Source organism: Babylonia areolata, chromosome 18 (assembly GCF_041734735.1).
Source record: "Babylonia areolata isolate BAREFJ2019XMU chromosome 18, ASM4173473v1, whole genome shotgun sequence".
NCBI classification, from domain to species: Eukaryota; Metazoa; Mollusca; class Gastropoda; order Neogastropoda; family Buccinidae; genus Babylonia; species Babylonia areolata.
The window spans coordinates 8,768,217-8,793,216 of record NC_134893.1 but is presented as its reverse complement, the minus strand read 5'-3'; the positions used below and the strand labels follow the sequence as shown (position 1 = coordinate 8,793,216).

General features: G+C 45.6%; 1 protein-coding gene across 5 annotated transcripts in view; it reads right to left on the bottom strand.

The window, feature by feature from the left end:
- Nucleotides 1–25,000, bottom strand: part of LOC143292420 (dual specificity calcium/calmodulin-dependent 3',5'-cyclic nucleotide phosphodiesterase 1A-like) — a 447,558-nt gene that overhangs the window by 260,822 nt on the left and 161,736 nt on the right. Inside the window, exon 1 of one of the 5 annotated variants that reach the window (XM_076602675.1) lies at nucleotides 13,841–15,011. The exons of the other annotated variants lie outside the window; for them this stretch is intronic. Coding sequence (XP_076458790.1) covers nucleotides 13,841–14,105 — 265 coding nt within the window. The 5' untranslated portion in view covers nucleotides 14,106–15,011. Of the gene's footprint in view, nucleotides 1–13,840; nucleotides 15,012–25,000 lie in introns of those variants that run through there. 5 annotated transcript variants of the gene reach the window in all.

The window sequence follows — 25,000 nt, the reverse complement described above, 5'->3', positions numbered from 1 at the left end:
CGAGAGAATCTGAGCGCGCTGGTTCGAATCACGGCTCAGCCAACGATATTTTCTCGCCCTCAACTAGACCTTGAGCGGTGGTCTGGACGCTAGTCGTTCGGATGAGACGATAAACCGAGGTCCCGTGTGCAGCATGCACTTAGCGCACGTAAAAGAACCCACGGCAACAAAAGGTTTGTTCCTGGCCAAATTCTGTAGAAAAATCCACTTCGATAGGAAAAACATAAAACTGCACGCAGGAAAAAATACAAAAAATGGGTGGCGCTGTAGTGTAGCGACGCGCTCTCCCTGGGGAGAGCAGCTCGGAATTTCACACAGAGAAATCTTTTGTGATAAAAAGAAATACAAATACAAAGTACAAAAATCACATTAATTAATATAAATGTCTAAGTAAACAATAAATATTGTTACATCCCTGATACAGTTGATTTCGTGGAACGTTTTTTCCCTATCAATGTCCAGTAATGTACAATTTTTGAAAAAAAAAAACAAAAAAACAACAACAAAAACAACTAAAACAAAAAATACATATAGAAACGATTATACAAGTAAAATTAACGTTAATTGTAGGACATTCTTCTGAGGGTTGATAAGCTGAATCGTTTGAAAGAATACCACAAATACATTGATATACTTGGCATCTTCATGAAAACAATCTCCTCAACTACGTTATAACCCATCAGTCTATAATAAGGAATAGACAGTAAGGTGTGGTTAAATACTAGCCTGAATTGGACAATAGCACTTAGTATCTTCATGAAAACTAACTACTCAACTGCGTTATAATTCATCTATAATAAGGACCAAACGCTAAGGTCTGGTTAAACTGAGAGAGGAGGCTTTATTTACACACATACGCGCGCAGTAAATATAAGCATGTGAGTTTTGACTAACATATTCTACAAGGGTAAAAAATAAAAGAGCAAAGTGTGAAAGACAGTATAATTATCATTCAGATCATTCCGTGCGAGCAGGAGGGAGAGGAGGAGGAGGAGAGAGAGGGGGGGAGAGAGAGAGAGAGTGTGTGTGTGTGTGTGTGTTGGAGGGACGAGGAATCTCTCTCTCTCTCTCTCTCTCCTCTCTCTCTACTATCTACACCCCCTCCCTCATGTGTGTGTGTGAGCGTGCGAACATGTATGCGTATGTGTGTGTATGTATGTATGTATGTATGTGTGTGGGTGCGTGTGTATGTGTGTGTGTGTGTGCGTGCGTGCGCGCGCAGGTTAAAGACAATAATGTGATGCAATTACCAACCCGAGGACAGTCGGTACATTTCACACACCCGTCAAGGCCCAGAACGAGTGATCTAATGTACTCAGAGTCCTTGAAACATTGCATAGGGTTGCATAATGGATAAAGCGGCGAAGGCAGGCCTTGAAACACCGAACGTTCCCATACGATTTTCCAAACGGAACCTCAAGAAGTTCCTTGGATCAGGAAACCCGAGTCTGATCATTTCCCACTAACATAAACAGCATGGTAGTACTTGGCTCTCAGTCCATCTGGACAGACACTCAGCACTCCACCCCCTCGACAAGGAAACCTTCACAACACTCAGGCCCAAGCACCGAACACCACCACCTCATGGACGCAAGCTAGTAGGTCATAAAACTTTACAACGCTCCTCGGCTCACAGGCCCACGCCTTAAAGTTTCCCGTTAATGCTCCCGACAGACAGACAGACACTGAGAACTTGTTCATGATATCTGTTCACACCTATATGTCTTAAAGTCATGTTTGTTCGTTTTTCTTGCTCTTGTTCCCCTCCCCCACCCCTCCACACACACATAAGCACACGCACACACAGACTCAGACACACATACACACACACACAAACACAAATAGCAATGGAAACATCCCCGCCAAGATAATTTTTTTAATGTTTTTTTTTTATACTGAACATATGCACAGATCAGAAATAATGTCACATTTTAACTCAGCTTACACAAAGGACATTCCTGATTTTTTTTTTTTTTTTTTTTTTTTTTAGCTTTTGTATATGTAATATTCTCTTTCTTTTTTGTATTATGAAAAATCAGTATGGTGAGATCACCCTTCTCCCGACTTGGATCAATGGAAAAAAAAAACTGTATTATATTCCAATGATGCGCTTGTCGCTTCTTCAAGACATCACACAGAAAACGTTTTTCGTGGGTGCCGGAGATAACTGGCCTCCTTTTGCAGCCAGTGAGTAAAGGTCATTCTTCACTTTGACGTGCTTTCACTGGAAGTGATATTGAACGGGGAAAAAATAAAGAGATTTTGTGCGTGGGGTGCGCGCGCGAGCACACACAGACACAGACACAGACACACACACGAACTTAGACACAGAGACAAACAAATAAGCAGAACATAAAATTTGAAAGCTTCTCCTTGTCTCCTTCCCTCCTTCTGTATGTGTGAGTGTGCATCAGTGTGTGTGTGTGTGTGTGTGTGTGTGTGTGTGTGTGTGCGTGTGTGTGTGTGTGTGTGTGTGTGTGTGTGTGTGTCTGTGTGTGTCTGTGTGTGTCTGTGTCTGCGTGTGTTTGTGTGTGTGTGTATGTGCGCACGTGTGTGTCTCTGTGTGTGTGTGTGTGTGTGTGTGTGTGTGTGTGTGTCTGTGTCTGTGTCTGCGTGTGTGTGTTTGTGTGTGTCTGTGTGCGTGCGTGCGCGCGCGTGTGTGTGTGTGTCTGTCTGTCTGTGTGTGTGTGTGATTTCGTGCGCGCGGGAGGAAAGTGGGCTAGGGAGGGGGGGGGGGCATGGTGGGGGGAGGGTTTTAACTGGACTGAGACAGTATTCATAACTGAAGAGAAGAAAATAAGAATAGTTCTCAATGACGGAATGCAAGACATTGTCAATGCATGTGCTCTGATTTGCCTGACCACAGCTCTGGTTTTATGCGCTGCTCATGCTCAGGCAGCTACCAAGTGTGCCTCACACCATTTTTTTTTTTTTATTGCAGATTTGGTGTAGCGTGTATGGATCAGTCTGCACGCTTTGAGACCTCCTGGAAACTGACACTGAGTGTCATGGAGACGGCTTCTCAGCCATGTCAGCCGAACTACGAACCCCCCACACCACCTTCTTTACTCCGCTCCCCACAGCCCTCTCTCTGTGTTTTATCTTCAGTTTAACGTATATTCACTGCAAGTGTTTTTAGACGGAAAGGAGTAAAGAAGTGGATAAAGGAAAGGGAATGCATGTGAATGTTAGTGTAAAAATGTGTGTGCGTGTGTTTATGTAAGTTCGTGCCTGCCTATGTGTGCGTATGTGTTAGGGTAGCTGTTAGATACACATGTATGTTAAAATGTATGTATGCAGTGTGTGTGTGTGTGTGTGTGTGTGTGTGTGTGTGTGTGTGTGTGTGTGTGTGTGCGTGCGTGTGTGTGTGTATGCGTGTGTATGTGTGTGTAGTCACATTTTGGTGTGCGTATGTAACATAGATATAATGTTTTATGTTAACAAAAGCGTTTCTGTAAAGCACCTAGAGCAGATTTCTGGATAGTGTGCTATATAAGTATCCATTATTATTATTATTATTATTATTAAAAAGTATTCATGTTATGTATCAGAGGAAAAGTATATTATAAGAAGACCTCTCTCTGTGTCTCTCTTGCCCTCTGTCTCTTTATCACTCCTATCTCTTCGTCTTCCTTGCTTTTTTCCCCCCTAATCTCTTATTTGCGCAAGTGGATGGACTTAATGCTTTTATGTTGCTGGTTTTTGTTGTTGTTGATGTTTTAATTTCTCTGCGATCTAGTTTGTTTCCTCCCCACCCCCCAAGACGCGCGCGCGCGCGCGCACGTGTGTGTGTGTGTGTGTGTGTGTGTGTGTGTGTGTGTGTGTGTTTACTTTTATCCCTTGTTTTGTATGTCGCAGACAAATTTCTTTTGTACGAGGCTAGGATGAAAACATGCGATTATACTTTCTTTTTCACACGCTCGACATGCAGTTGCAGTGTGCGAGAGTGTAACGGAGACAGATAGATACATACATACATACATACATACATACATAGAAGATATATAGATAGATACATACAGAGAAAGAGACAGAGACAGACAGAGAAAGACAGACAGACTGGCATACAGGCAGGTAGGGAGAAAGACAGGCACAGACAGGCAGGCAGGCAGACTAACAGCAAAGGCAAACCATTTGACGTAGCGACAGAAAAGATCCACTACGGACCAACAGTCTGAACCGCCTCCCCTTCATCCATCCCTCAGTGTCTCAGGTTTAATGAGAAACATGAGAAGACCTTCTCTAATGGCAACCTCCTCGCCCCCACCTCTCTCTCTCTTTCTCTCCAATGTCTTCTTGCCCAGCGGTTTGGCAACGCTCCGTGTCCATTTCCCTGTCTCCAATATCCTGACTCCGTGTTTGGCAGTGCCACAGATTCCTCTTGCATATTTCATGCCGCTGACCTCAACCCCCGCCTCCGCCCCCCCCCTCCCCCCTGACCGACCCCCTCAACCCCTCCCAAATACTTTCCAGTCCTGTCTCAGTCCAGATTGTTATGTGTCCTGTCCTCAGCTCTGTAAGCGCTTAACCGACATACACTGGGACTGACGGAAGGAATGTATCTGCGTCGGTAGAATTAGGTTAGTTAGAGAAGTTAAGGACGTAAACGCAGCGCATAAGCAAACACACGCACAAGTACGCACACAAGGACACACACACACACACACTCACCACATACACACAAAGACTGACACACACAGAGTCTGCCTAAGTCACACACACACACACACACACACACACACACACGTTTACCTTACTTCAAAGCTGACATGGAACATTCACTTTGATTACATCTGAACAAAGGCAATGAAAAGTATCATTTTATTAAAATTATAAGCCGCTTACCCTGAGGAATGGATACAAAAACATTGATTCATCTTCCCATGGGCCTTGTAAGATCTGAGATAGCCTATGCACAAGAAATATTTTTCAGTGCACCTAAATATCTATCACAAAAGATTCAAAGCGTACACTGTACGGCTATCAAAATTGCCCTCGGAGTGTCCGCTCATGCATCCAACCAGGAAACATACAAAACAGCCGGAATTCTTCCCTTAAATGAACATCGTGAGTTTGCAACAGCAAAATTCGCTGTGAGACACACTTCAATGACAAAAAAAAATCATTGCTGATGAACTGACAGTAAGATCTGACACTGATTTTCCGAAAAGAGCTAAAGCCATTTCATCACAAGAAACAGTTGCAACTTACATTTCAAATTTGTTAAAAGAATCTGATGTTAACATGAAAGAGTTAGCTGCAAAACCACATCATTCTCCTGTCCCTTTTTGGGAAATGTTGAAAGCAGATTTTGATATTAGTTATTCTGAAACAAAAAAGGAAGAAAGCATCATTATCATGACAAGTACTGCTAGAATTCATACAGCAGAAAAATATCAGAATATCTCCACACATTTACATATGGATCTGCTCTTGATAACAAAAATGCTGGTGCGACTTTCTATTTTCCTGCCTTTAAAGTTGAAAAATCTCACTTCAATGGAAAACATCTTTCCATATTCACAGCTGAGCTAATTACTGTTATACAAGCTCTGAACTACTTAGTGAGCCATCAAATAGTTTTCTCGAAAATAGCATTCTTTGTTGATTCCAAATCAGTACTTTATGCTCTAGAATTATTTAGCCTTGAAACAAGACCGGTCTTAGTTATTGAGGCAAATCATTCGGTACATTGTTTGAGGACTAAAGGGACTGAGGTCAGTTTTTGTTGGGTGCTTTCTCATGTGGGCATACATGGCAATGAAGCTGCTGGTAAAGCAGCTAAAAGAGGAGCACAAGATTCAGAAAAATCGACAAAAGTACATGTCCGTCTTTCCGTAAAAGAGGCATACACTTTGTTAACAAAAAAATTCAGCATGGGGTCGATTTCATTACCGATGGTAGGAAAGGTTTTTAAAACATAAAGGGACATTATTCCCCGATAATATTATTAAAGAAGAGATACCGAATTTATCAGCTTGCTATACAAGATTAATAACCTCTACTTCCTTCCGTATAAAACTTGATGCACAAAGTATAGTAAAAATGTTACATGCATCTGTGGCAAGCAGTTCAGCTTGCATCATTGTTTGTTTCACTGTCAGCAGTTACGTACAATCTTGCCCAAGTATTTCAAAGAGAATAACGATTCTGCAGATGATTTCTAGAAAGTTATTTATGACGAGGTGTTCATAGCCCTATTTCTACATTCTTTTAATGTACTTTAGAATTGGGTTAATGATTTGTGATTATTATCATCATATTGAATTGTTACTGTTATATGTAATTGCATGTTAGTTATGAATTTTTTTTGTAGTTTTCTACCTTTTCTGTCCTCTGCCCCCCCCCCCCCCCCTTTTTTTTTTTTTTAATCGTCTGATATCACTGATAGTGAAAAGACGCTAAACTAAAGAACGAACACACGCACACACACAACACACACACACACACACACACACACACACACACACACACACAGGCAGAGACAGAGAGAGTCTAACAGAGTGACACACACACACACACACAGCTTTTTATTTTCAGTGTTTATTCTTATATCGTATTTAGTATTACATGATAGGGGGAGTGAACCTCCCCCCCCACCCCCCATCTCATTTCGTTACGTTTCGAGTCTCTCTCTCTCTCTCTCTCTCTCTCTCTCTCTCTCTCTCTCTCTCTCTCTCTCTCTCTCTCTCAGGGCTTTGACAATAAAATATGTCAGTGTCAGTGTCAGTCTCTCCTTCTCTGTCTGTCTCTCCATCTCCACCCTGACTCCTGACTACCTTCTGCGACCGTTCCCCCTGCCCCCGACCTGACGAACCACAGGACTGCCTGGACAGTTGGTTCAGGCCAGGCCAGGCTGTTTGTGCTGTCGTGCTTTGTTTGCACATGCAATGAGACTGTTCGATCGGCGACACAGGCCAAACAGGACTGTGCCAATATGATATGCGCATCTTTCTGCTTGGCCCATATTGCCTGCATGCAGTTTACTCCCCCCCCCCCCCGCCCCACACCACCCCCCCCCCCCCGCCCCACACCACCACTCCCCCCCCCCCTCCTCCCTACTTTTCAAACCAGTTGACAACTTTCTTTCTCTCTGTCCCTACATGAGTTTGACACACATACACACACAAATGCGCGCGCGCGCACGCACATACAAGCAGAAAACACATACACGCACACACAGACACACAGACATACACACCCACACCCACACAGAGGCACACACACACACACACACACACACACACACACACACACACACATACACACACGCACGTGTGTATAAGTGTGTCTGTTCTGTATGTGTGCGCATGGTGTGGTGTGTGTCCGTGTGTGTGTGATTGTGTGCGTGCGCGCCTCTGTGTGTGTGTGTGTGTATGTGCGTGTGTGTGTGTATGTGCGTGTGTGTGTGTGTGTGTGTGTGTGTGCGCGCGCGCGCATGTATGCGTGTGTATGTGTATGCGTGTGTGTGTGTGTGTGTGTGTGTGTGAGCGCCTTCGTGCGTGCGAGTGACACGGTGACACATTGTCCTGTCATGCACAGACAAACAGAATAATGCAATCCACTCCAGGATCCACTCTCCACCCCCTCCCCTCCACACACTCCTTTATCCTCCACCCCCCAACCCCTCCCAACCCCTCCACGATCTGATAACACTTCTAGTGAATAGACGCTAATCTGAAGATCACACACACACACACGCACACACACACACACACACGCACACACACACACACACACACACGCACACACACACACACGCACACACATGGGGTGAGAGAGATAGAGACAGAAACAGAGAGACAAAGACAAAGACAATGAGAGAGAGAGAGAGAGAGAGAGAGAGAGAGAGAGAGAGAGAGAGAGAGAGAGAAAGAAAACTGACCCGTGCCAATGATAAAAAATTAGATCATTGCGTAATATGTTACATAACCTAGGAGACACGTTTGCTTGTCATCGAAGTGTAATACGTCGCCATCCAAAACACATCCCTTCTCTTCCTCCCACCCCCACCCTATCAAAGACTGTACTGGTATCTATTATGGATGTGTGACAACAACAACAACAACAACAAAAATCGACTCTGTTCTGGAAACAGTCAAATATCACTGGGTGTATGTATCATTCCGTTTCCGGCGACAGTGTATGACAACCCCTCACCCCCCACCCACCCCCCCCCCGCCACCCTTCCCAGCTCCTCGTTCACCACTGAACGTTAATAATTACAATCGATGCACTCTTGGCACATTCATTTTATTCTGGAGAATCTAGCACAGAAAAAAAAAAAACATGTTGTGCGTGTGTTTTCTATTTTGTCATTTATCAATACAGTTTAACTCACTCAGTACGGCCAGTCCTCTCTTCTCCTCTACACAGACCCCTCGGATGTCCAGTGGGTGTCTGAATGACCCAACCTTTAGCTTCCGTCGTCAGAATTGGGGTATTCTTTGTCAACATTCACCTCTTCAGTGTAAGAGCCTTCCACTTGCAATATTTTGATGATGGTAATTGGGGTGAAACGCTGTTAACGTCGTCTCTTTCGCCGTTCGTATGGAAAGAGTTAATCTCATTATCAATGTTACATGATAACAGTCAAATATCACTGGGTGTATGTATCATTCCGTTTCCGGCGACAGTGTATGACAACTCCCCCGCTACCCTTCCCAGCTCCTCGCTCTCCACTGAACGTTAATAATTACAATCGATGCACTCTTGACACATTCATTTTATTCTGGAGAATCTAGCACAGAAAAAAAAACATGTTGTGCGTGTGTTTTCTATTTTGTTATTTATCAATACAGTTTAACTCACTCAGTACGGCCAGTCCTCTCTTCTCCTCTACACAGACCCCTCGGATGTCCAGTGGGTGTCTGAATGACCCAACCTTTAGCTTCCGTCGTCAGAATTGGGGTATTCTTTGTCAACATTCACCTCTTCAGTGTAAGAGCCTTCCACTTGCAATATTTTGATGATGGTAATTGGGGTGAAACGCTGTTAACGTCGTCTCTTTCGCCGTTCGTATGGAAAGAGTTAATCTCATTATCAATGTTGTGTAGTATGATACGTCGGTGTTTGAGATTTTCGTCATTTAAAAAAAAAGAAAAGATTTTAATAGTTCACGTCGAAATGTCAGGTATTCGTTTTAAAATTATTGCACTCAAACCTTAGCTTAATCCGATTGTCAGTGCGAATTCTGAAAGTCGATTTGGACAAGAAAAATAACTTTTGTTGAATACTGTACCAACAATGTGGAGTGGTGGCCTAGAGGTAACGCGACCGTCTTGGAAGCAAGAGAATGAGCGCGCTGGTTCGAATCACGGCTCAGCCGCCGATATTTTCTCCCCCCTCCACTAGACCTTGAGTGGTTGTCTAGATGCTAGTCATTCGGATGAGACGATAAACCGAGGTCCCGTGTGCAGCATGCACTTAGTGCACGTAAAATAACCCACGGCAAGAAAAGGGTTCTTCCTGGCAAAATTCTGTGGAAAAATCCACTTCGATAGGAAAAAAAAAATGCACCCAGAAAAAAATACAAAACAATGGGTGGCGCTGTAGTATAGCGACGCGCTCTCCCTGGGGAGAGCAGCCCGAATTTCACGCAGAGAAATCTGTTGTGATAAAAAGAAATACAAATACAAATACAATTATCAATGCAATATCAATAACGAATTATCGAAGTGCTTGTTTCTTAATTTCGCTGGAGCAGTTTCGAGTTGTTGTTTTTTTTTAAGACAGTTAGTTTTTGTTTAATTTCATCATTATTTCTTTTTATGTGTTTATCCATTTATCTATTAGCAATATATATATATATATATATATATATATATTCATTTATTTTTCTGCTGTCCCATCATCTGCACCGTTTCAATGGCATTACACCCATCCCACTCATTCCGAGTCCCCAATTACAGCCTCACCCAGGTCGGTCTGTCGCAGTCCCCTTATTTCTTTTAAAGTCTGAGCTATATTCAAAGGAAAACTAAGGGTACATATCTCCAGCTCCACGGGTTTTGAGATATCAAAGGATCTTGAATGGCCATAACTGAAAGTCAAAATCGGTCGGCAAATGGCTTCACTTCTCCCCCAACCCCCATGTCCCCAACCTGAGACTCTAATATCCGAGGGGGAAAAAAACCAGGACTGTACACGTGGTCTGACATCGTTAAGAGACTTCAAAGAACATTTTCCAATACAACTTGGACTGGAAAATCGTTACGGGTGCTTTCTGGGGTGTTTGATGTTGATGACACACGAACTGCCACATACTTATATGGCCTGAAGGTCTGGCCACGATTCTGTGTCGTAAACGACGAGAAGTAAGACGTCTATGCAGCAAGCTCACCCAGGAGAGGCAGTGGAGGAAGAAGGTGAGGAGGAAGACATGGAGGAGGCTAAGAGGGGGAAGACACATGTGGGTGAGCGGCGTGGAGACTGTCGCGGTTCGCAATGTCCACTTCGTTGTCGCCCATTCGCCACTGTGCAATTTTCGGCTGGGTCTGACTTGTCACTTGTATTATAACTCTGATCCAATTGTACAATGGCGGAAGGAGGAGGGAATATGCGAATATGTAAATGATGATTACCGGCAAATGAAGGCGACATTAGCATAGGATCATATGGACGTGTCTCCCGGACAGATCATCCCAGCAGATGGAAGGCATCATTTGGGTTGGACGGAACAGATTTCTGGTGTGTTTTGATGATGGTTCTGTTTTCGTCATGGGCTACCGAGTTGTTGGTCTGCCCCGTCTGGGTTATTTCTCTTGTAACCTCTCCCTCTCTCTGTCTCTCTCTGTCTCTCTCTTTGTCTCTCCAAGCATCGCCCTTCAAACCGCAAGCCACAATACATTACTTCATACATGCAAAAGTGTCACAAGGAAAGAGAGAGGGAAAACAAGACCCGAAAACAAACAAACAAAATTCTATACTACCCGGCAGAAACAAAATAAATGTCATGAGAACAGTGTGGCGCATTGGCCGAGAGAAACAGAATTATCGATGGCTGCCAGATGACCCAACATGCATATCAGGTTGACACTGCTACACACACACACACACACACACACACACACACACGTGTGTGTGTGTGTGTGTGTGTGTGTGTGTGTGTGTGTGTGTGTGTGCGCGTGTGTGTGTACACACACTCGTTGGCTCTTCAGAACATGGGGGAAAGGAGGAGGGGTGTGCGTGCGTGCATGCGGGTGTGTTTGTGTGCGTGTGTGTGTGTACGGCTATTTGTGAGTATGTGTACGTGGGTGTGTACACGAGTGGATATGTGTGAGTGGGCGAAATCATGCACTGCATGAAATGTTTCTTCGCTGTTCTCATATTTCGGTCCGAATGAAGTGTTGAAATGTCATTGCCTAGTCTGCGTTAATTTCACCAGGTTATTTAGATGCATGTTTCTATGGGTGGCCGCCATCAGCAACAATATTCATTTTCATCATGATTAATAATCACGTCAAGAACAAGTACCTGAATCACAGGGTGGAGACATTTGCGGTATGTACCCTCTCTAAAAGGCCTGGCGCGTGTGAGGTGTGTAAGAAGAACAGCGGACCGTGCAACCTTCGTTTAAAGGTTCCCTCTTTCAGACTTCAGCTTTGACACTGGTTATCGGCCTTGTCTTTTGTTAAATTAATGACCTCCCTGTTTGCGAAGTCCATTAAGTGAAATGTATTTCTATTCTTTCTTTCTTTTTTTTTCTTCTTTTTTTTTCATTCGTGGGCTGCAACTCCCACGTTCACTCGTATACACGCGTGTGGGCTTTTACGTGTATGACCGTTTCTACCCCGCCATGTAGGCAGCCATACTCCGCTTTCGGGGGTGTGCATGCTGGGTATGTTCTTGTTTCCATAACCCACCGAACGCTGACATGGATTACAGGATCTTTAACGTGCGTATTTGATCTTCTGCTTGCGTATGCCTGGGTTCAGGCACTGGCAGGTCTGCACATATGTTGACCTGGGAGATCGTAAAAAATCTCTACCCTTTACCCACCAGGCGCCGTCACCGTGATTCGAACCCGGGACCCTCAGATTGAAAGTCCAACGCTTTAACCACTCGGCTATTGCGCCCGTCCTCTATTCATTTCAATTGTTCTTTTTTGATTCCGCTTTCCATCTGCCCTGTTTACCCCCAACTCACCCTCCAGCTGTCCCTCCTCACATACCCCTTTTTTTAATTCACAGTTTTGTCAATGATTGCATTCCAATGTTGAAACCAATACTTCAATTATATGTCAACAGTCACGACCTTATGTGACGGGGATATAAAACAAAGTCGTTCCTTCTATTCAGAGACCAAAAACATTTGTGCAATCGACACGTACAGTCAAGCGCACTCAGACAGATAAACAAACACTTGTTCACAAACTTTGCGCAAAACACCGCAACGGCGACATCCACAGGGGTGAATAACACCCCAATACCAACCCACTCACGAGCTGGGCACAGTGCCAGCCACAGACCTGTCCCCCTTCATACCTCGCCCCCGACAACCTCCCGTCCCCCACCCCCACATCCACTCCGCACCCATTTCGCCTTGACACTCACACGTTAAGTTCCGATTAACTCACCGGCCTTCCCTTCACGAATATGGCGATTGTTGTCGTTAGAATGGGACTTAGTATGTGGTGTATTGCGTATATTGAATCAGAACAGGCTCTGCTGAACACCTTCGAAGTGACTCAGCAGCAGTGCAGAGTCTTCTCTGGTGTGTGGCCCCCTGGCGTCTTTACATCGATAGTTCCGTTTGGGCTGCCGGCGCTGAGACTGCGGCAGACGAACCCGCATGTGTCTGTGCACAGGGGGCTCGGAATGAGCGGCGTCAGCGTCAAAGTAATGTCGATGGAATGGCGCAGAGATGACCGGGGGGTGGGGGGAGATGCCTTCAAGTCTGCCCATGTGAAAGTAAAAACACCGTGGGGTCTTTTTCGCTGGGTGTGCGCATTCCATCTGAATGTGATGTCGGCGAAACAGACACTGGATTGTTCTGCTCTGACATTCCTGACATACTTCCACACAGTCATTCTAAATATAGTTCCCAACTACGTTCCATGTAAGGTCCTTTTATAAATCATGGTGAATATCTCACGATGGTTTGAAAATGATGAACAGGAAAATGGTCAAAGTGGTGTTGCTTTTTGTACGCTTTTCTCCGTGTTTATAAAACAGTGCGTGCGAGAGAGCGAGTGAGTGCGTACGTGCGTGCCCGCCTGTGTGTGTGTTTGCATAATATATATTTTTTATACGGTGCAAATATGCAACCAGTACAAAATGAACGTCACACGTTTTCAAATGGTTTGTCTCCTAACAGTCATTTACAAGACCACTCCCCCCCCCCCCCCCCCCCCCAAAAAAAAAAGTAGAGAAAGACAGACAGACAGAAAGAGAGAAAGACGGATAACAGTAAAAGAGGGAGGGAAGAAGAGACAAAGGAAGACAAGCAAACAGTTGCAGACACACTAACAGAACGAGAAAAGAATTATTTGATTTGATTAGAGAGAGAGAGAGAGAGAGAGAGAAAGCGAGCGAACATAATCTCCCTCCCACATTAACACACGCATGTGCCTGCGCACATGCACATACGCACAACGCGCGTGAACACACATACACACACATCTATGCACAAACACCCCCCCCCCCCCACACACACACACATCTACACAACACCTCCCCCCCCCTGCCCCCCCACCCCCCTACACACACACACATGTGCACACTCCTAACTTTCAATGTCACACTAACACACACACTAACACACGCACACACACATACACACACGCACGCTTGCACGTACACACACCACACACACACACACACACAACACACACTATTACCTATAATGTAGCGCATCCCTCCAACGAAGGTGGTGAAGGCCTTCCTCTTCAGCTGCGGTGACCCCGGGTGGGAACGGGGGTGGACGGGTAGGTCATCAAGGTAACTAGCACACAGGTCGGGAGACTGAAGGTGGTGGCGATGATGATGATGATGATGGTGGTGGTGGTGGTGATGGTGATGATCGTGTTGACCATCCACACAGTTCTCGTCCGCATCAGTCACCGTGACCAACGGGAGGTTGTTTAACGATTTGCTGGTCGCCATCCTGACGTGGGTTCGTTCACCAACGATTGTGTTGTTGGATCCCTTGTAGAGGGGTAAGGGGGCGGGAGAGTATCCTCCCCCTCCCTTCAAACCCTACAGCTTTCCTTGCAAGCTCTTTAGACACGATGCAGTAGGAACAGACTGGCGGGGACAGGCTAAGTTTCTTTCCACTCTTTCTTTCCGCGGTCTCTTCTCAGCAGCTTTCTCTGTGGTCCTGAATCCATCCACAATGATGACTCTCCGGTTTGGTGAGTATCCTCCTCTGATGCTGTTGCAAATGGTGTCTTGTGTCACGTCCAGTATGAAGCGATGACACTGTTGTGCGGTTCACAGACATAGGAGATTCTGTTGTTTGACATACTGCTGATCAATGACAAGGAGCACACAGTTATCAGACTGTTCTCAACATCTTCTTTTGCCTCACTCCTTTTATGGCTTGTGAAAGAAATGTCAGTCACCGTGGCTGCAATCTAGAATGCCTCTTTAAATCCCAACTGCTGCCTGTTCCAATACGTCAGAGATGAAAGCAGCCCAAGTAAAATGTTAAACGATCGTTACCAACCGAGTGGAAATGATTGGTAATAACGGTGGCTCCATGAAGTCACAAGCAATGCAGACTGATTTGTCGTATACCTGCAGTCATGGTAACACTCGATTCTGGTGACTCTCACTGATTACCTTGATTACACATGGATGTAACATTCTATTCTGGTTAAGCACGAATGTGAATCTGTCGATACTCCTCCAAGACAATAAACATCGTCTCACGAAAACACAGCTTGTCATTGTCATTCAAAAACTTTTTCTGCACGAGGTTTCTCTTATCAGCTCACGTTGAATAACACACGGTCACGAAAGCTCCCTCTGATACACATGTTAATGTGTGCGCGTGATTGAAGCCTGACTGAATGACACAGGAAACGAATGATGAGCTCCTAATCAACACCGCACTCCTCTACTTTATAAACTGCACAAAGAATCAAATACAAGACCTTCTGGCTCTGCATCATTGTTATCACATGCTCTGCTCCTCAGTAGCTACATACCTCACCCGTGACCATTCCATCCTCTGCTTACTCCAGGCTCTATCGGCTTTCTACTTCCACACACAGACAGCATGCCAAACGAGCCTTTCCTTCCCCATCAAGCCAAGCTCTGGAACTCACTACCGTATTCTCTCCGACAAAGTCAGTCCACAGAGCCTTTCAGGTCAGGCGTTAAAAAATATCTATTTACACATTGCTATGATTAACCTACTCCCCCCACCCCGCACCCCCATACACACCACCATTTAAGAATGCGCTGTTTCCATCCAGATTCATTACTTCATTGTGATGTGTGTGCATGGGGAGGGAAGAGTGGGAGCGTCAGCGCGACCGCTCCTGTGTGTGTGTGCGTGTGTGTGTATGCGCGTGCGTGTGAATGTGTTGTGTGCACGCATGTGCGTGTGTGTGCGCACATGCGAGCGTGTGTGCGTGCGTGTTTGTACATGCGTGTCCCTAATTTTGATGCAGGTCCAGTCGCTAAACTAACGTGCCACCATCTTGATCTTTCTGTTTTTGGCCCCGCAAATCACGAAAATGTTAACCAAAAACATGGCGGCTTGAGATGAGAAGCGTCGGTTCGGGTACATATTATGGGCCATTCCGCGTCGGGATTATGCCTAATTATTGACTCGAAGAGTCGATTACACGCAACATGTGATTTTCTATATGTGTCATTTGCAAAACACACGAATTGAATCTTGGATGCTAAAATAGGACTTTACTTTAACAATACTAATAAACAGTACTAATAGATAAAATAATTAATAATCAAATGAATAAATAAACAAATAAATAAACAGGCAAACAAACAAACGAATGAATAAATAGATAAATAAACATTGTATTAATGATTTCTGGTAACAGATACGTAGCAAATGGTCCATCCGAGCAAACATTCTATTCTGATTGTGCGTACATGAACAATGATACACAGCGACAGTGTGAACAGGCTCCACCCAGAACTGCACTTTATCCCGTTTATCCGCTTTCAAACGTAAAAGTCTGAATCAGCAACATATTCAACACTGTTAACGCACGATGCTTCTTTTATCTGGTATCATAGGAGTCAACACAGTTTACTCAACAAGAGTGTAAAAATATCACACACACACACACACACACACACACACACACACACTTTCAGTAAAACGATCTCCGTCAGAAAGAGTTAAAAACAAGTGTACAATGACAAATTCCAGAGCAAAGGTTTCATCTTACGCTGTCTCAAATGCGGGCAGAAAACAAGACGCTCACTGCCAAGGCCAGACTGGTGTCTGAGCGACAGACTGGGTGACGACCACGTTGTAATTGGCGGGCAAACTGTTCTCCCCTCTCCCCCACACATGGGTTCACACCATCCATTGGAAAGCGGTTGCGAGTTTCGTTATAATATTAACTTTATATCACACGATCCACTGAAAGGCTGTAAGAGTTTCGTTATGATTTAAACTTCCTATCAGTCCGCATGACGTTGAATGTCGCTGAAATGGCCTCTGTCTGTCTGTTTATAAAACGATCCTTCAGTTATACGTACGTGTCACTTCTTTCTTTGTTTTCTCAGTGACTATCTTCTCTCCGCAAGAACCGCACACCCTATGCTTAGCTGGATCACCCAGAACCAGACAGGTGTTTATTGGTCTGGCAAGAACACGTGTTCAGCAGGCACCACTACGCCTGAAGAAACATTCGTCACGGCACCCATTGTCAACAGTGTGGCTGACTGACCGAGGATCCAGTTTCGAGGGCAGATGATGTCTCCCTGGCGCGTCTGGTGTCTTGGGTAAAGACAGATACGGGGGAAAGGAGGGTTCAGTGGGGGCGGGGGATGGGTGTGTGTGTGGGGGGTGTGTGGGGGGGGTCAGGTGACACAAGTGATCAGCGCCAACAGATCCTTTGTACCGATGCAGCAGCGGGTTAAAAAGAAACAATCACTTGTGTTCTGTCGGCGTTCAACACACTCGAATTATCATTCGCTCGTTTACCCTCACACATTTATTTTTTCCCAGTCCGCAAAGTTATGTTATTTTTGCATTGTGCACTCTCTTATGTTTCAATACACGCCTCTGGGAACATTTTAGTTCTACGTTTAACACTGTGAGACATATGACACGTGTGTGAAAACGTGTATAACGTTTGTAAAAGCAGGGTTTTACATTCTTGCAACTATCATAAACTACTGTTTGTAAAGAAGTACACAAAGTCAGAAAATAGCTTTACGATTTTGTGGAGAACCAACATGTTAGCCAGGAATGAACACTTATGGAACTTAAGAAATTAAAAAGGGTAAATCGTTAACATCTATCTATTTACACACACACACACACACACACACACACACACACACACACACACACACACACACTTACATACATATAACCACCTACTGAGAAACTGTCACACATATTCCAGACTAATCTCAACAATCAAAACTTCATCGGTCTGATTTCAATCAGCCAGCAGATCTCCCAGTCAGTAATACACAACTACCCGGAGTTGTTGTTGACAGCTACACTCCAAACAACAACGATACCAGCTTTTATGACACCTACTGAACCCACACCGATCTACCACCATATGATTATACAGCAGAACCATCGCTGATGACAGACAGATACACACACACACACACACACACACACAGGGTAGCGACCGGAACAGAAGTAGGTGACCATGACAAGTGCACGTGAAAGCAGAGCGGTGGTGACAGAAGCAATCAGTATGGAGGCGGTGCGGTGGACCTGGCAGCTGGCCCTGCCTTGTTGGCACTCCACTGGGCAGACGGCCAAATTCTGACTGTGAGGGGTGTACAGAACGATTAGCCAACAACACCAGTGCCCGTTTTTTGGGTTCGTTTACATTTCTTTGAGGGTTCCCTTTCTTCGTTGTAACCGTTTGTGCATTATTTTCGCGTTACATTCAGTATTACAGCTATTTATTATTGTCATACACTGAACAAAATGCTGTGCTGAGATTTGTGTAATGTAGCTCTTCTTTGCACTCTTCCCTTTCTGTGCAGTACTCATTATTTACGCTCCTCTCGCATGCAATAAAACCTTTCCTCACAGTGCTTCTCCACAAAGTGCTGACTATGGCTGATTTAAAGCAACGAGCTGCACAAAACGTAACCACATTAAAGAAAAAAAAATCAAATGACAACCAGTCAAAGCGCCAGACACTACAAGGACCTGTCACACAGAAGAAACCCATAAGGAAGGATGACAAGCACAGTTTCAATTACCATTCCTCTAAATGCAGCGTTCCACGAGATCAAACCACGTCCAAGGCACATTCCACACCACCGTTACAATTCCTTTTTTTCCCTCTCTCCACAAAAACAAGACGCCAGGTCAAAGAAGCTAGCCGCAGCAGCAGCACCAGCAACAGTCGTAGTGGCACGCTTCTTGTTATTCATGAATGCGTCAGAATGATAGCCTGGGAAGAAGACGGCTCTTGCTATTCATGTATGCATCTGTCCTGTCATGCACGCGGCCTCTGGGAGCTCCCCCGGGGGACGGGAGGGGCGGACCGCCAGTGCTGGCTTGTTCGCAACACTGAGGGAACGGTCCGCACTGAGCCCCGCCATTAATCACGGGCCAAAAGGAGCCCCCTCTACCCCACCACCACACCTCCTTCCGCAAAACTTCCACCCCTATACCTTCTTCCTTCCTACCCTACACTGCCATGCGCCAAAACCTTACTCAAAGCCTAATAGCAGACCCGTAAAACCGGACGCAAAAGGTACAAAATAAAATGAAATAGAAAAATAAAAACGAAAGAAAGAAAGGAATGTAGAAATGAGACTTCAACAACAACACAAAGTATTGCGCTTTAAGTGATAGCACCCCGGGGATTATAATCAAGTCAAACAAAGTTCCCGTACCAAAACTATAGACTTTGAAATGGTAGAATGGTAAAGAAATAAAATGACCTGTGTAGTTTCACCGATAAAAGGTCTAGAGCCAATACCACCTGCTGAATGGGAAAAGTGGTCCCATATAGAAATCATTTTTAATTTGTTGAAAAAAGCATTTCTAAATTATCATATTGTTTCCCTTTTATTTCCCTATCGCCATAAAACGTTTTCTTTCGTGTTCAGAAACATGACCTCCATAGCGGAAAACTAAAGCATTAGTCCTATCAATATTTACCTTTCGCTGCATTATAATCCGTTTTTTTTTAATTGGTTTAGAACAGTTAAGTCATTTACAACCCTATAGGTGTATCAAAACAAAATCATCAACAAATAGCATCAAAAACAGTTATACTGCCGAAGGCATCATCTGATTTCAATGTCTGTTCTTTTTCGACACATCAGCCATTTGCTGATGTAAAAAGAAAGCAACTGAGGGCTCAGCAGGCAACCTTGGTTTACTCCTAGCGGACATTGCAAGATGTCGGAATGAATGCATTCGTGTATTGCTAGCATAACCAATATAACATTTCGGTTAAAAGAATCAAAATCTTTTCGGACGCTTAAGAAAACGCAAAGTACAATTAACGATTACACAAGAGATAAAAAAAATGTTTGAATGAATTTACTACGAATTTCACAACAAATGTTTTGCAGTCTTTGACATTTCACTGACGGAATTATCTGGATCATCACTTTTACCAGCCTTTTCTTTCTTTTTTTTTCTTTTTCCTTTTTTTCACATAAAGATTTCTTGTCCACAAACCAGGACACTGAGTACTACAGTGAACTGAAGTTCAGAGAGAGAGACCGACAGAAAAAAAAGGGACAGTCAACACGAGTGAGGTTTCGAAAAGCAAAAGCAATTTGACATCAATCAAGCTCGATCGCGAAAAAATAATCAAGAACAATGATTCAAACAGACATTTAAATTTCTGAACTGATATCGAACAAGTTCTTCCCGTACTTCCAGGGAATCAAACATACGGCAAGTGGCCAAAAACCTCCAACACCCACAACGCCACTGGCTGAATTGACTGATCACAAACGATTACGATTTTGTCATCCCATTCTTCTGAGGATGGAAACAACGGCTGGCTTACAAGAGAGGCACAGAGAGAGGGGAGCTAAACAAAGGGAGAAAGGAGAGAGAGAGAGAGGGGGGGGGGGGGGGGAGAAATCCCAATCTTTTCTTGTAGCAACATATTCTGAATGGAACAAAATGGCTGGAAGAGAATCCGCGAGTAACACTTGTCAAGAGTTTCACTCAAGAATTGTTACAGCACGTGTGTATGTGTGTGGGGGGGTGGGGGTGGAGTGGGAGGAATGAGATGGAGGGTGGGGAGATAGACATGGAGGGAGGGAGGAAGGGGTAGAGAGAGACACACACACAGACACACACAGAGCGGTATATCTGTATTTTTGCTCTAAATCTGTTTGTTTGTTTGTTGTGTATTTGTTTGGTTTTGTTTGTTTGTTTTTGTTGTCGATGTCGTTGTTCCGGGAGGGGGGGGTGAGGCGGCGAGGGGAGGGGGGTAACTGGATACTTTTATTATGTATGTTGTGGCGCCAAGAAACCTTTCGCTGAACTGTCTCTGTGTTTTGTTGTGTACTGGTTTTGTTTTTTGTTTTTTTTAGGTAATCCCTTACAGAAGTGTGTGTGTGTGTGTGTGTGTGAGAGAGAGTGAGTGAGTGAGTGAGTGAGTGAGTGTGTGTGTGTGTGTGTGTGTGTGTGTGTGTGTGTGTGTGTGTCTGTGTGTGTGTGTGTGTTGCATGTGTATGTGTCATGCGTTTGTGAAACAGAGAGAGACAAAACAAAGAGACACAGAGAGAGGCACACAAACACAGACAGACAAATAGACAGAGGAGTGCGCACATTATTCATATTTTGTACACTTGTGTCTGCGATCACGGTCGTCTGTGTGTCTGTGGCTGTGTGTCTATCAGTCTCCACGCGCTCAGTACACTCTTTGATGACCTCTCCCCCGCCCCACTGACTGCCCCTCCCGCCCTCCCTCTCTCTCTCTCCCTCTCTCAATCTCGAACCCCATTTGGGACGGGGTGAGTGGGTGAAGAACTGTCACCCAATGGATGATTTGCACGCACGTGCACGACACAGACTGTCTGATTATTCCCTCGTTTTGGTCAGTAGTTGTGGCAAGATCAATCACTCCGTCCGACGATTACTGCCATGGAAAAGTATTCTCTCTGGGCAGCTGGGGGTGGATCGGTGGGGAGTGGGGGTGGGGAGACATTTTTCGGGCTATGGAAGGGTGGTGCATGTGGAAGAGGAACGGGGGAAGCTGGCAATGGCACTGCTTGCTGGGTAGGGAGTGACAGGGTAGGGAGCGTGAAGGTAGGAAGTGTTGCATGGGGGTGGGGGGTGGGGAGGGAGAGAGAGAGAGAGAGAGAGAGAGAGAGAGAGATGCAGACAGAGAGAGAGAGAGACAGACACAGAGAGACGGAGAGAGAGAGAGAGAGAGACGCAGACAGAGAGAGACAGAGAGACAGACAGTGAGAGAGACAGACAGAGAGAAAGAGAGAGACAGAGAGAGAGAGAGAGACAGAGAGAATTTGAATTCCAAATTGCCTTGAATGAGGGAAAAAGCAAAAAATTACACCCTGCTCTCGTGGAAAAGAGAAAGAGAGGAAGAGAGACAGACAAAGTAAGAAAGCGGCAGACAAAGAGGTAGAGACAGAGAGAAACAAAGCGAGACAGAGAAAGAGAGTGAAAGACAAACAAATGGACAGACAGACAGTACGCATGTACTTACTGATATCACGTATACGTGTGCGTGCATGCAACGCATGCTTGTCTGCGTGCACATTCGTCTGTTTGTCCGTGGCTGTGTGTGCCTGTCTCACCTTATGCCTGCTCTTTGATGTCCCCTCTCTGGAGAGTCCATTGACACCCCCCCCTCTCTCTCTCTCTCTCTCTCTCCCCTGCCCCTGTTGTGAAGGAGCAAGCGAGTGAAGCCCCTATACCTCTCAATGATGGTTTGCACGCACGTGTGCACAGCAGGGAGAGCCTGTTCAGTCCCCCTGTTTTGGTCAGTAGTTATGGTGGTATTAATTCAATTGCTACACTAACCACTACTGCCGTGGAACACATTCAGGATGTGTAGTGGGATAGAAAGGGAGGGAGGGAGGGAGAGACAGATAGACAAACGGATAAACAGAGACAGAGATGGGAGAGAGAGAGACGAGACAGTGGGAGATTGACAAAGAGAGACACAGAGACGGAGACAGACAGCGAGAGACAGACAGAATCAGGACTATTAATTTTTCATTGTCCCGGCATTCGCCCAAACAAGAGAGAAAAAAAAACAGAGAAAGAGAGAAAGAAAGTGTGTAGCATACAGACTGACCGAGTGTGTGCTCATACATACTTATATAATGTGCATACTTATAATGTGAATAATTATGTGCGTGTAAGTAGACGTGTATCTGGCTGCAGGCACCTCTGTGTATCTCTGCCCCTCGTGCAGTGCGTTCATTCTGTCCTCCCGGCCCACTAACCTCCTTCCAACCACCACCACCCCACCCACCCACCCCTAGCCCTCCCCCACCCCCTCTCTCTCTCAAACCCCTGTTGTGTGAATGAGTGAGTGGGTGACGAATGGTGTCTCAATGATGATTTGCATGCACGTGCACGACACAGAGAGTCTGTTCTTTTCCCCGTTAGGTCAGTAGTTGTCGGCGGATCGATCACTCCAACCAACCATTACTGCCATGGAACGTATTCCTTCCACACCCTGGGGAGAAGGACTCGTTGGGGGAGGGGGGGGGAGAGATGGAGGAGGGAGAGAGGTGGGTGAGAGAGAGAGAGAGATGGGGAGGGAGGGAGAGAGATATGGGGGAGGGAGGTAGAGAGAGGAGAGAGAGATAGGGAGGGAGAGAGATATGGGGGAGGGAGGCAGAGAGAGGAGAGAGAGATGGGGAGGGAGGGAGAGAGATATGGGGGAGGGAGAGAGAGAGAGGAGAGAGAGAGAGATGGGGAGGGAGGGAGAGAGATATGGGGGAGGGAGTTAGAGAGGGAGAGAGAGATGGGGGAGGGGGGGAGAGAGAGATGGGGGAGGAGAGAGGAAGATGGGGGAGGGAGAGATTGGGGAGGGGGAGAGAGAGAGATGGGGGAGGGAGACAGAGATGGGGAGGGGGGGGAGAGAGATGGGGAGGAAGTTGGGGGGTGGGGGTGGGGGTGGAGAGAGATATGGGGGAGAAATATGGGGAGGGGGAGAGAGATGGGGGGGGGAGAGATGGGGAGGGGAGGGAGATAGGGAGGGGAGAGAGATGGGGGGATGGGGGGGGAGAGAGATAGGGAGGGAGAAAGAGAGGGGGAGAGAGATGGGGGAGGGAGAGAGAGAGAGGAGGGAGGCAGAGAGAGGGGGGAGGGATGGAGACAGAAAGAGAGAGACAGACAGACAGAGACACAGAGAGAGAGAGACCACTGAACACTGAAATGTTTAATGTCATTAGCTGAAAAGCTCTGATGACATAGTAGGTACTAATCAGAACAAAATGGTGCAAAATAGATGAAATGGAACTGAAAGGAACAAACTAAAACAGAAATGAAACAGCGTAAACTGATAAGAGATGTGCGACACTTTGGCACTTTGTCATTAGCTTAAAAGTACATGTGACAAGGGGGTAATCTGCCTTTTTTTCAGTCGTTCGTCTCCAAGGTTTGGACAGTACACAGAAAGCAAAGTACTGATAAATCATAAATAAATATTTACGCATGTAACATCGACACACATCATATTGACACAAACACATACTGAATTACATATAAATCAAAAAATAAATATTTACGCGTGGACATCCAAACCCAGAGAGAGAGAGAGACAGAGAGGGGGGGGGGGGGTAGGGAGCGGGCGAGTTAGAGCCAAAACGGCTGAAGGGATAAAGAGAACTGAGAAATGGGAACGCGTAACGTCTGGCATGAGTCCTGGGTGAGTGAGTGAAGGGCGTGGAGCGTGACCTCAGGGTGTTTGTGGGAGGGGGAAGGGAGGGATGGGGAGGGGGGGGGGGCAGAAAGACAGACAAAGACACAGACAGACGCACATAGAGAGACGATAAGAGACAGAGAGTCAGAGGAAAGGAGAGACAGAGAGAGAGAGAGATGAATAGATGGACAGTACGCACATTCATACATAGTTTATGTTTCCATGGTTGGCTAACATAGTTTATGTTTCTATGGTTGGCTAACACAGTTTATGTTTCTATGGTTGGCTAACACAGTTTATGTTTCTATGGTTGGCTAACATAGTTTATGTTTCTATGGTTGGCTAACTGTTCCCACGTGCTGTCTTCCCAATCGGCCCACTGACCCCTCTCTCACTCTCTGTCTGTCTCTGTCCGTCTATCTGTCTGTCTGTCTCTCTCTCTCCCATGCCCCTGTAGTGAAGGAGCGTGCGGGTGGTTCCCCTGTAGTAGCTCTGAATGATGATTTGCACGTGAGGGCACGGTCTGTTTATTCCCGACTGAGTTTGGTCAGTGCCGGTTATCGCAGGATCATTCACTCCGCGCCAACGAATACTACCATGGAACGTGTCCACCCCCCCCCCCCCCCCCTCTCAAAATCTCCCGGGCGGAGGATTCGTGGGATGTGGGGTTGAGGGAATGAAAGGCAAGTTGGAGGGACAGAGGAAAGAGGTGGGAAATGTCTTGACATGTGTGCTAGGTGGGGGAGAGAGAAGGGGCATGGAGCGTGACGCCATGATGTATAATTATGGGGAGGTGGGGGTTGGGAGGAGGAAGGGACACACTGACATACATACCCAGAGAGACAGAGACAGAGAGAGAGACAGAGAGAGAGACAGAGAGAGAGAGAGTTCAAACCACTCATATTTTTTAAATTCCTACCTACGCTACTTTTCTCTGTTTTGTGGTTGAGGTTGTGGTTGTGTTGGGGCACCTTGGTAACTGAATACTTTTTG